Below are 13293 nucleotides of genomic sequence, written 5' to 3'. Positions count from 1 at the left end.
TTAGTGGTACACTGGACCAATGTATTGGTAATACTGACTGGCATTTTTGCTCCACAGTGACTTAAGGGTACTCTGAAGCAACTTATGTGTATTAAGTTATTACTGGAGTTACTCCAGAGTTACTTAATAATACTCTGAAGCAATGTCTTGATACTACTGAGAGACTTATCTTTACTCCAGAACAACTTTATGGTACTCTGTAGAGATTTATTGATACAAAGGAACTCATAAACTTAGTTTATGTTTCAGTGTCATTTATAGTTACTTCAGAGTGAACTATTTATCCCATCAACATGTGAGTACTCAAGTTGCCTTATGTCTCCCTTAGATGCTCTAATTTATTTAAATATTATCTAAAAATGTATATTACATTTTAGCATGCTGTTTTTTCTCCAAAACAAGGTTTAATGATGGTTCACGTTTAAATGTACAGGAGGTTAGATTAAGCCAGTAAGTTCTCCTAGGGGAATTAAAGCTGATGTAGGGGGTGTTGGGGGGGTGTTGGGGAGGGGGGGACGTACCTCGCTTAGCTCCTCACTGTATGAACTGAGTTCGTCAGTGGAGCACAATTCATCTTCCTCCATTTTTATATCTCCATGTTCACCACTCAGACATTTCTGAAATTCAGGACCAGTGGGTGGCTCCGTGCTTTGAATCAATGAGCTCTGAGGTTGAGAAGAGCAGAGTGAAGAGACGGTGTGAGGGTCGTACTTCAGCTGAGTGTTCTCAGTGCTGAGCAGAGGGGAGGACAGCAGGAGAGAGGACGAGGTTGTGGAGGACAGGCTGGATGACGTGGACAGCAGGAGAGAGGACGAGGCTGTGGAGGACAGGCTGGATGACGTGGACAGCAGGAGAGAGGACGAGGCTGTGGATGACAGGCTGGATGACGTGGACAGCAGGAGAGAGGACGAGGCTGTGGATGACAGGCTGGATGGACAGAGAGCAGGACATGACGAGGTTAGGTTCGCTGACAAAGGAGGATGGAGGAGAAACGACGAGGCCTGGGTCAGGATAGGGTTCTCCAGACTCTGACCAGTGCAGCGCGAGTAACGCAGAGCCTCCATATCGGCGCTCGACTTCCTTCCTTTCTGGAGGAGCTTGTTTCTCCTACACGTTTCTGGAGATTAGAAAGAAAGAGCAAAGATCATATAGTAGGTGTACTTTGTCCGAGAGGGTGTGTGCATCAACGGCACAGTGAAGGAGTGGTGAAGACCTTTGGACTTTGCTCACCTGACAGAGCAGTATGGTTATGTGCAAAAGTTTGTAGCCCCCACAAAGGTTTCTGGTTTGAAAATAAGGGAAAATGTACCTCAATGTTATAAATCCATCTACAAAAAACAATACAGAAAGATTTTTAAAAAATAAAATGTAAATTAAAATAAGCATCTTCATTGTGTCCTAAGGGTACATACACTTTTGCACTCTTGATGCACACACTGATTGACTGATACCACCGTAAACCCCACTGGGTTGATTTTTTTTTTTTTAAAGTGTCATCATTCCTGATATTTTAGTTTTACAGACTTTACCATGTTTATCTTCTCATGTTTATAATTCTTTGAGCTTCATATTGTCCTTATTGTATTTTTTTCTACCACTTATGAACTACACATGCAATGGTCACACAAGTATCTTTTTAATGCACATTGGTACGTTTGTAAATATTACAAATTTGAAGGGGGAAAAAAAGAGGTAGTAAAAAAACATGCTGGAAGAAACAACAGGAAGAAAAAAATACAATTTAGTCCATTTAGATCAGCTTGCTTTAAAAGCCAAAAAACACTGAATTTCTTTCTTAAAATGAATTTACAGTTTCACAAAACAGTGACTGAATATAAAGAAGTGGGCTCCTTTTTTAAGCAAATTGCTTATGCTTTATACAGTGTCGGGCAATAAAGGGCTTTTATCCAAATGCAGAATTCGTTCAGCAGCACAATTTCAATTTATAGGGTTAAATGTCTTGCTCAAGGAACCATCAACGTCTCTCTGTCAGTCCTGGGATTTTATACATCACCACAACAAAAGCAAAACTAATGAGCTCCCATTCATCAACATCCACTAATCCCTTTTTTCTTTAGCGTTGCATAACTCTGGTCCTTCCAGTTTACTGTTCAAGCAAACGCTTAAATGTTTAACAACCTGCACAATGAAGCATAGGAAAGGTTTCTTTGTTTTCTTAACCCTTCTGTTGTGTTCCTCTCGTATTTGACCAATTTGCTATTTCCCACTGTATGTTTTATTCCCGCCTCATCTAACTGGTATGAAGCTTACCGACTTATGAATTATGTTTATTTTACTTAAAAACGAGTGGTTTAATTTTAATCCACCAAGATTTATTCACGATAAATTCCAAAAAGGAATGTACATCTTGTGATAATGACGTGTCGATTATGATGTGTAATGCAATAGGTGATATTAAATATTTAGAAAAATGCTTTATAAAAACAGTTAAGGAGCCTGGTCAAGTCTGACTTAAAGCAACACAGATTAAAGCCATGACTCACAACACAAGAGTTTAATCAACATTCAGATGGAACACACCCTATGATTACTGAGAAAATGTGTACATGCATATAATAAGAAGCTAAGAAGATTTCTGTAAAATCTGCGCACCGGCGCAGGACGTCCAATCAGCTTTGATTCAATTCACTGTAGTGCTTTTAACAATAGACTGTCACAAACATGCTGATTGTTTTAAAGATAAGCTGATTGAGAACTCATCTGCTGCTCACGCTTACAGCTCACTTCAAGTTTATTTATAACTTATCCATAAATAAGTCAGTGCTTAAGCTAAGTGATGTCTCCGATTAAGATTTCATTTCCTCCATTGTCTAAGCCAATATCATGCAAAAAAAAAAAAAACACACATTTTTTTTTAAATGTTTAAAAATGCATGTAACCGAGACACACCTGTGTTTTAGGCAAACTCGACCACCTGTGCGTAACTCCCTTGCAAATTGTGAATCCTGCTCAAGTCTGTAGAGTGAAAACTGATGTGATTCATTTCAGTATTAAATCCTTACCTTGTATATATAACTCAACTCTGAATACTCAGTCCACATTTTCTATCCCAGATTAATTACTTTTTTTTTTTTTTTTTTTTTTTTTTACCTTAAAAGGTTAGTGTTAAAGCTAACTCGGACGCTTATGCACAGGAAAAATCTTCCCACCACAGACATGTGCACTACACCCAGGTGATTTATATATTCTGAATGGCAAACCCAGAGAATTGACTTAAGAATTGCAGCAGTTCTACAGTATCTAAGTGAGATTAAACACCAAAGCAAGGGTTAGACTTGGGTATAAATCGTCTAGACTTGGGTGTAAATTGGGTGTAGATTTTTCCATATGGAAATATCCACAGCAGCAGAAAGTGAGTCACAAGTGCAGAAATCTTCAAACAGGCGTTAGAAAGGCAGGGAAATGGTTGGATAGATAGATAGATAGGTACATAGATAGATAGATAGATAGATAGATAGATAGATTGCGTCACAGCATGGGGCAACATACCGGAAGCATGATGTAAATATATACAGAATAAACGAAACGAAAAATCAACACAATCTCTTTGCAGTTGATGTTGGAATATTAACACGAAACAAATAGTAAACCACACTTATTGACTTTATAACACCAGCTCCACCGTCACATCCGTATAAAACCTCAACATTTGGCTCATAGACTAATAGAGAAATAAAGTAGACCGGGAAATGCATAAAACGTACAGTTTGTGGAAACTATGACGAACACGGAAGCAGAATAATGAAACTTACCACCACGTTACATTGTCATTGTTCTTCTCTTAACCTGTGTTGAAGATTTCACTAGGTTTAGAGTTAGGTCACTCCACATTTCCTTATTAGCAGTACACCAACAAATCTCTCACACCGTTCACCGTAATGCACAATATATAAGAGAACTTATAGTATTTTATATATATATATATATATATATATATATATATATATATATATATATATATATATATATATATATATATATATATATATATATATATATATATATATATATATATATAATATGGGGGATAAATATGAATACACACACACACACACACACACACAGTGCCCTCCGCTAATATTGGCACCCTTGTAACTATGAGCAAAGAAGGCTGTGAAAATTTGTCTTCATTATTTATCCTTTTGATCTTTTATTCAAAAAATTCACAAAAATACTCTGCTCTCATGGATATCAAACAGTTTGAATGACAACACGTGTTTATTTAAAAAAAAATGTTAAATATAGGTGTGCAACAATTATTATAATAAATTACTTTTTTTATGATAAACTATAATTATTACAATAAAGGTGCGCACCCTTTTAGTCAATACTTTGTGCTACTTCGCTTTGCCAAGATGACAGCTCTGAATCTTCTCCTATAATGCCTGATGAGGTTGGAGAATACATGGCGAGGGATCTGAGACCGTTCCTCCATACAGAATCTCTCCAGATCCTTCACATTTCGAGGTCCACTCTGGTGGACTCTCCTCTTCAGTTCATCCCACCGGTTTTCTATGTGGTTCAAGTCAGGGGACTGGGATGGTCATGGCAGGACCTTGATTTTGTGGTCAGTAAACCATGTGTGTTGATTTTGATGTATGTTTTGGATCATTGTCCTGCTGGACAACCACAAATGGCCTAGTATATAAATCAAATAAACCAAAATGATGAAATATACAGTACTTACGGTAGTTAACACCGTATCCATTCAGAAGTTTACTTCCGGGAGTCAAGCGCGCTTTTCTATTGGTCGAGTCGGCTAGCTGCGTCTGACGTAGAACACAGCCATTTCTGTATTCAGCGTTGTGCACGTTTCAGTACTTAGCGTCGCGTGCTGTGAAAAAGAAAACAATCTAAAATTTGTGAAGATTTGTGATGCTTCATCAGCTAAGAAAGTTTGTTTAGTAAGAGAAGTTTTTTGCTAAATATATTAATAACGGACATAACAGGTAGCGAGTTGCATAATTAGCAAGTTGCTTTGTTTAGTAGTTCAGTAGTTCAGTAGTTAGGTTACTAGCAGTTAATATGTCTTTTGGCAGCTAATATAATGACTAAAGCTCTTTATTTTTAAGTTATAGAGAGCTTGTGTACATTTATAATGATTACAGTGAAGTTTTATTGGCTAGGTTAGGACTCGTCCTTTTTGTAGTATTAAAAGTTAAATGTTTAAAATTTGCGCCTGTTTGCAGGAACAATTCTGCATCCTGTCCATCACTGCACTCCTGAGGGTATGTACCATTTAATTCAGTGCCTAATCCCATAGACATTTACAACAGTGATTAATACACACAGTCTTGTCCTGTCTTGTTTAGGTTGCCATTTATTCTGTCCGTTTAAGCGGACCTGCAATCATCCAGACGCTCTGAACAACCAGGATCATCATAAGATCCTTTCCTGGTATGTAGGAAGTATTTCATATATTGAGCATTAAATAAAAAAAAAATACATTACCCACAATGCAGTTTGACTACCTGCTGATAGTGTTGTAGTGGGATTCAGCCTTTGTGTCACCTCTACCTGAAGAGAGCGATGCAGCGGCACATTAGTCTGTCTGACTTTCTCATCTCATCATCTGTACGCTCTGCTCAAACAGATCAGCTTCTGAAGCGTCAAGTCAATACCGCCGTCAACGTAGATCGATAACTGGTCGAGCTGAGTCTTTGATGTAGAACAAAAAAAAGTCAACTCTGAATTTCATTGTAATTATAACATACAGTCTCATCTGAAAGTATTGGGACAGTAAGGCTCTTGTCGTTCTTTTGTTATTGCTATACATTATAGACACTTGGGTTTAAGATCAAAAGATGAATGAGACTTGGGACATAGCACTTTTTGTTTGAACCCACCCATTTTTAAAGTAATCAAAAATATTGAGACACCTGACTGACTGGTGTTTCTCGTTGACCAGGTGCATCACGTTAGACTGATTTTACCTCTGAATGTCTATTTTTTATTTTTTTATTTCAGTCGTGCGTTTCGCTCGTGAGACTGCTTTTGTTGTTATAAAGGATAAACCAACATGAAGACCAGAGAGCTGTCTATGGGAGAAAAGAAAGACATTGTGAAGCTGAAAGAAGAGGGGAAAACGATCAGGGCCATTTCAAAGGCATTGGGCATAGCCACTACAACAGTTTGGAATGTCCTGAAAAAGCAAGAAACCACCGGGTTACTAACGACCAAACATCGAACTGGTCGGCCGAGGAAAACAACTGCAGCCGAGGACAAAGAAATTGAGAGAGCGGTGCAGGAAAACCCACAAATAACAGTCAGTCACATCACCAACAATCTCCACATGCAAGGGGTGAAGGTATCGGAAGGCACCGTTCGACGAAGACTTCGGGAGCAGAAATATCGATACCATTACATAAGTCTTGAACCACCCGTCAGCACTGACACGGATGGATTGGAGTGCGCAGAGGATACAGAGATGAGCGATGTAAAACAAGAGCAGTGTGATGAATTGTGTTTGCAGACAGAATGTGTCGATGATAACATCTCAAGTGATGACAGGTCAAACAAGGACATGAAATGCGAAGAAACAGAAGGTGAAGCTTCTGTAGAGCTTCCAGGTGTAGCTAGCTAACTGACATACGGACGCTGTGTACATCGGGTTTATTGACTTATGTCTACTTGAAACTATGTTTATATCATCCATCATTCTAGTATGGCATTAAAGTTCATTGTTTAATCTGTCATGAAGAACGTTATGGCACAGTCTGGTATAGTATTCTTATCGGGATCATCTTGTACTGTGTGACCTATAATTAGCCTATTGTAAAAGACCAATGGAATTATGTGCATAAACTAATTAATAAATTAGTCTGTAATGCATAAAACTTAGTTGGTTGAAGTAACAATAACAATCAAAAGCAACATGTTAAATGTTATTCATACATACGACCCCAATTCCAAAAAAGTTGGGACGCTGTGTGAAATGCAAATAAAAACAGAATGCAATGATTTGCAAATCTCATAAACCTATATGTTATTCACAATAGAACATAGAAAACATATCAAATGTTTAAACTGAGGAAATGTACCATTTTAATGAATAAATATGGTAATTTTGAATTTGATGGCTGCAACACATCTCAAAAAATTTGGGACTGAGGACAACAAAAGGCTGGAAAAGTTCGGCCTTATGGTTCTTGAGAAACAACAATTTGGACTTAAGCTCCGCCCCTGTGTGGAACCACACCCCAACCTTTGCAGCTGTCCTCAGGACCTTGTACTGAACATTCTTTTCCACTTTGGTTCAAATCCATATTGTAGTAGATTTGTAGCAGTAAGATGATACGGGACTGGTCAGGTTAAAATGATCTGGAATGTAAATAAATCCAGTCATTTAAAATACATTTAACTAAAATATTCCTCAGGGCATGTTTGGTATCAGTTTAATCTATATTTTATGGTGAACAGTGTGGTGACATCAAAAGTGTTGCACAAGTTTACAAAATAACATTTACAGTGTGTGGGTTTATGTTTTGCAATGTGTGCTTCTCTCTCTCTCTCTCTCTCACACACACACACATTTAAATACTGAAGCCACTTGGTCTACAGAGGGGGACCTTTTGCCATTGTTTCACAAACTTCTTCCCAGGAACCGAATTCGCATAGCACACCTTGGGTTGAGCTTACACGACAGGATGTCCAACCTCCCATTAAGTTACATTGTGTTTCTACCACTTGAAACTCTGGGCATTATACACTTCAAAGAGGTGCATGGGTTAATAGTAGGGTGTGAGAGTTAGCTGGGGGCGGGGGTTTTGGGGAAGAGACCTTAGTCTCACCTGATCTCCCTTTGCATCTTGCATCCTGTACTAACCACTCAGGTCCATGCAATCACTCTGTTTCTGCTGTAAATAAATGTTGTAATTACATTGTCTTAAAAGTACTCAGCAGTTCTTATTAAAAGGTAGTGTGTTACATGAATGTTCAGGGATTAATGAGTAATGGTATGTTAAGCCCCATTCGGACGGGATTAGTTTTCAGGACATGGCTGTGAAGTCATCGTTATTGTGGACGTCTGTGATATTTATCGTCAATTCACACAGGATAAGCGATTTTTGTAGAAAAAATCTACACGTACCTCACGTACGTGCTGATGACACATCACAGCAGCCACGGGCGTCACACGTAAAATCTGCACCTCCTCAACATAACACTGCACCTCAGAGTGCACCGACAAAGCAAAAGAAAAGCTGCTAAACTTTGTTTAGTTTCAGTTTGGGAAGAATAACATTATCAAACGCTGTTTGAACAAACGGTGCATAATCATTCCGTTTGGGAGGTGACTTTTTGAGAAGTTCGTGATGAATGTCCCTCTGTCAAAGTGGCGTTTGGCGACTTGACTGAATGTCGAGAACAAATTGACTACCTAAAAAAAATACTGAAAAGGCATTTGCAAGGGATTAGTGTAACCTTGGGTCATTTTTACAGGCCAATTTATAAAGGATAAAAGATGCTGTAATCGTGCAGTCTCGAAAAAAGTTCAGAAAAATTGGTAATTATAACATTACCCCACCTCCCCATATAAAAATAGCCCTTTAGACAGACCTTTAAAACAGGGGTGCATTAGTGCCTATGAAATGGGCTGCTTGCACATCTGGAAAGGCACCATCAATTCTGAAAGGTATATACAGGTTTTAGAGTAACATATGCTTCCATCCCATCTTTACATATAAAAGACACTAATGCACTACAATACTCTTTTTATACCCAATCATGTAACTGACCTGTTGCACATTAACCTAATTAGTTGCAAAATGTTTCTCCAGCTGTTTCTTTTAAGTAACACTTACTTTTCCAGCCTTTTGTTGCCCCGTCCCAACTTTTTTGAGACGTGTTGCAGCCATCAAATTCAAAATTACCTTATTTATTTTCTTAAAATGGTACATTTACTCAGTTTAAACATTTGATATGTTTTCTATGTTCTATTGTGAATAACATATGAGTTTATGAGTTTTGGAAATCATTGCATTCTGGTTTTATTTATATTTTACACAGTGTCCCAACTTTTTTGGAATTGGAGTTGTATTTCAAGTAATTTATTTTCCTTTTATTAATTTTTGAATGAAAAAGAGTCTTTTTTTCTGTATTTGTAACTAATCTTCCAATTATCAAATCACATTCATGGTCAATGAAATATTTGCCTTATTATTTATACCCTACTGCACAAAGCAAGCATACATTTTACACTATAATCTTGGATCAATTCAAACTTTATATACTACCCCGTGTTCAACTATCTATCTATCTATCTATCTATTAGTAGTAGTAGTAATAGTAGTAGTAGGTTTGGTAGTGTTTTAATACGTGTGGCCGGAAGATGTCACTAGTGAGCCAGGTGTCAAAGCGTTTCGAAACCAATTTCCAGTAACTATCGTTTTAAATGATTCGGTGTTTCATGGGGCTTCTTTTAGCCCATATCTAGTTTATACTTTCGGGAAACTATTCATGCAAATAAACAAAAAATATATAGAGAGAGCACTTATGGCAGTTTATACTCTCAGGACTCCATTCATCCTTATGGAAGTTTACTTCCGGGTTTCATATCGAGCGCGTTTTTCTATTGGTCGAATCTCTTAGTTACGTCTGACGTCACAGCGTAGCCATTTCTGAACGCGCCGTAGTCCCAGTATCTACCGTCGCGTGCTGTGGAAAAAGAAAATAATCTAAAATTTGTGAAGATTTGTGATGTTTTATGAACTAAGAAAGCTTATTTAGCAAGTGAAGTTATATTTAATTCTTTATTAGTTAGATATATCAAGAACAACAATAATAACAGGCGGATTGTACGCTTAGTAAGGTGCTTTGTTTATTCAGTACTTAGAAGTGTAGTATTTATCTAACTGATATTGTTTTTTTGCAGCTAATATAATGACTAATGCGCTTTATTTTGAAGTTATAGAGAGCTTGTGTACATTTATAATGGTTACAGTGAAGTTTTGTTGGCTAGGTTAGGACTCTTATCCTTTTTGTACTATTAAAAGTTAAATGTTTAAAATTTGCGTCTGTTTGCAGGAACAGTTCTGCATCCTGTCCATCACTGCACTCCTGAGGGTATGTACCATTTAATTCAGTGCCTAATCCCATAGACAGTTACAACAGTGATTAATACATTGTTCATCCTGTCTTGTTTAGGTTGCCATTTATTCTGTTTGTTTAAGCGGACCTACAACCGTCCAGACGCTCTGAATGACAGCCTGAAGGATCATCATAAGATCCTTTCCTGGTATGTAGAAAGTATTTCATATATTGAGCATTAACGGGAAAAAATACATTACCCACAATGCAGTTTGACTACCTGCTGATAGTGGTGCAGTGGGATTTGGCCTTTGTGTGACCTCTACCTGAAGAGAGCGATGCAGCGACGCTTTAGTCTGTCCGGCTTTCTCATTTCATCTCATCTCATCATCTGTACGCTCTACTCAAACAGATCTGCTTCCAAACCATCAAGCCAATACCGCCGTCAACATAGATCGATAACTAGTCGAGCCGAGTCTTTTTCTTCTTTTTTTTAACAAAAAAAAGTCAACTCTGAATTTTATTATAATATACAGTCTCGTCTGAAATTATTGGGACAGCAAGGCCAATTCTTTTGTTTATTTTTTTGCTATACATTGTAGACACTTGGGTTTGAGATCAAAAGATGAATATGAGATGATGGATCAGGATTTCAGCAGTCACATATCTCGATATTTACATCTAGATGTGTTAATTAACTTAGAACATGGTGCTTTTTTTTTAAACACACCCATTTTTAAAGTGATCAAAAGTATTGTAACATATGACTGGCAGGTCTTTCTTCTTGCCCAGGTGTGACCTGTTAGATTGATTGTTTAAAAAAATTTATAACTCTAAATGTCTGTTTTTGATTTCAGTCCTGGGTTTCGCCTGTGAAGACTTCATTTGTTGTTTAAACACAACACTATAAACCAACATGAAGAACAAAGCACTGTCTATGGGAGAAAAGAAAGACATTGTGAAGCTGAAAGAAGAGGGAAAATCGATCAGGGCCATTTCAAAGGCATTGGGCATAGCCAAATCAACGATTTGGAATGTCCTGAAAAAGCAAGAAACCACCGGGTTACTAACAGCCAAACATCGAACTGGTCGGCCGAGGAAAACAACAGCAGTTGATGACAGAAACATTGTGAGAGCTTTGCAGGAAAACCCAGAAACAACAGTCAGTGACATCACCAACAATCTCCACATGGCAGGGGTGAAGGTATCACAATCCACCGTTCGACGAAGACTTTGGGAGCAGAAATATCTATTCCGTTACATAAGTTTCAAACCACTCGTCAGCACTGACACGGACGGATTGGAACGTACAGAGGATACAGAGATGAGAGATATAAAACAAGAGCAGTGTGATGAATTGTGGCAGCAGACAGAATGTGTCTATAATGACTCCTCGGACTCGAATGATGACAGGTCAAACAAAGACGTGACATGTGAAGAAACAGAAGGTGAAGCTTCTGTGGAGCTTCCAGGTGTAGCTAGCATTGGCACGCAGACGCCCTGTACATCGGGTTTATTGACTAGGACTACATGAAACTATGTTTATATTTCCATCATTCCAGTATGGCATTAATGATCATTGTTTAATCTGACATGAACATGTTATTGCACAGTCTGTTATATTCTTATTGTACTGTGTGACATGTAATTAGCCTATTGTAAAAGCCCGCTGTCATTTTGTGCATAAACCAATAAATAGATTAGTCAGTGTAATGCATAAAACTTAGTTTGTCGAAGTAATAGTCAACATTAAAAGCAACATGTTAAATGTTATTCATATATTGTGTGTGTGTGTGTGTGTGTGTGTGTGTGTGTGTGTGTGTGTGTGTTTAGCTGAAAACATTCATGGCTGAAAATTCCTTTACAGTTTAGCAGATTGATGCAGCACACCAAATTTCAGGTCATTTGATCTATTGGTACCTGAGAAACAGCTTTTTGAACTTGACTCCAACCCCTGTGAATATGGGTATGATTAGCGCCCCCCACTGGCCAATTTGAGTGAAACCATCAGCTGCTAGTAGGTCCCTCCATGAAGCTACTATTCAAGTTTCATGAATATAACTAAATGAGACCTTTTGTCAAATGCCTGCTAAAACCTGATTGGCTGATGGTGACCATGTTTTCCATCATGAAAAATCCACTTATAGATTAGCACATAGATGTACATTACCAAATTCGAGCTTGATTGGCCTTACAGTTCTTGAGAAACATCTATTTGGACTTAATCTCTGCCCCCGTGTAGGACCACACCCCAAGCTTTGCAGCTGTCCTCAGGACCTTGTATTGAGCATGGTTTTCCTGTTTGGTTCAAATCCATATTGTAGTAGATTTCTAAATTGTTGCAGTAAGATGATCAGGAATGTAAATAAACATGGTAATCAAAATTATGTTTAAATAAAATATTACTCAAGGCATTTTTTAGATCAATTTAATCTATATTTTATGGTGAACAATGTGGTGACATCAAAAGTATCCTACAAGTTTATGAAATAACATTTACAGTGTATGGCTATATATTTTGCAATGTGTGCTTCTCTCTCTTTCTCTTGCTCATATATATATATACACACACACACACAAGTCATCTGGTCTACATATGGGACCTTTTGTCATTGTTTCACAAACTCATTCCCAGGAACCAAATTAGCATATACAGTGTTCTCGGAAACTACTGAAACAGCAAGGCCAATTCATTTGCTGTACATTGAATTTGGGTTTGAGATCAAAAAATGGATGTGAGAAGATAGTTTAGAATTTCCTGGTATTTATATGTAGATGTGTTAAACGAAATAGAACATAGAAAATGTTTATCAGACCACCCAATTTGTAGGTTAGCAAAATTATTCTAACTGTCAGGTGTTTCTTTTTATGCAGGAGTGTCCTATTAGGTTCACTGTTTAAACAAGAAAAAGCTCTGAAAAATCTATTGGTTTTAGTCTTCAGTTCCACCTGTGAATACTGAATTTGTTGTTTAAAAGGATAAACCAACATGGAAAATTAGTCGTAGTAGTAGTAATGTTATAATGTAGTGTTTTAATAGTGTAGCCAGATGTGTCAAAGCGTTTCGAAAGCTAGAAACAATTTCTGGCAGCAATCGTTTCAAACAATTCCGTGTTTCATGGGGCTTCTTTTCCCCATCACTTGTTTATGCTTTCGGGAAACTTTTCATGAAAATAAATAAAATATACAAGTGCTTATGGTAATTTTTACTCTCAGGACTCCACTCATCCTTTTGGAAGTTTACTT

At 37.6% G+C, this 13293-nt stretch overlaps 1 protein-coding gene and 2 long non-coding RNA genes across 8 annotated transcripts in view; 2 read left to right on the top strand and 1 right to left on the bottom strand.

Annotated features, from left to right (window-relative positions):
- tep1 (telomerase-associated protein 1) overlaps positions 1-3891 on the bottom strand; it is a 39080-nt gene extending 35189 nt beyond the window's left edge. The window contains exons 1-3 of one of the 5 annotated variants that reach the window (XM_017491261.2): positions 3774-3891; positions 1231-1328; positions 522-1117 (exon numbers count right to left, since the gene is read on the bottom strand). In XM_017491261.2, coding sequence (XP_017346750.2) covers positions 522-1064 — 543 coding nt within the window. In that variant the 5' untranslated portion in view covers positions 1065-1117; positions 1231-1328; positions 3774-3891. Of the gene's footprint in view, positions 1-521; positions 1118-1230; positions 1329-2910; positions 3004-3773 lie in introns of those variants that run through there. The other 4 variants (XM_017491262.2, XM_017491264.3, XM_017491265.3 and 1 more) reach the window with 4 other exon arrangements.
- An 882-nt stretch (positions 3892-4773) lies between these two features.
- LOC108278152 (uncharacterized) lies at positions 4774-6714 on the top strand. Its single transcript, XR_001815259.3, has 4 exons — positions 4774-4925; positions 5211-5249; positions 5334-5418; positions 5989-6714. It is a non-coding gene; the product is annotated as an uncharacterized LOC108278152 (long non-coding RNA).
- Positions 6715-9604: 2890 nt separating this feature from the next.
- LOC128635282 (uncharacterized) lies at positions 9605-11820 on the top strand. Of its 2 annotated transcripts, XR_008398223.1 has the most exons (4): positions 9605-9829; positions 10045-10083; positions 10165-10255; positions 10905-11820. It is a non-coding gene; the product is annotated as an uncharacterized LOC128635282 (long non-coding RNA). The 2 variants fall into 2 exon arrangements; XR_008398224.1 differs by having other exon boundaries at positions 9610-10083.
- Positions 11821-13293: the final 1473 nt, after the last annotated feature.

Source organism: Ictalurus punctatus, chromosome 17 (assembly GCF_001660625.3).
Source record: "Ictalurus punctatus breed USDA103 chromosome 17, Coco_2.0, whole genome shotgun sequence".
NCBI classification, from domain to species: Eukaryota; Metazoa; Chordata; class Actinopteri; order Siluriformes; family Ictaluridae; genus Ictalurus; species Ictalurus punctatus.
The sequence above is the reverse complement of the archived record's forward strand: the minus strand, read 5'-3'. Positions and strand labels throughout refer to the sequence as shown.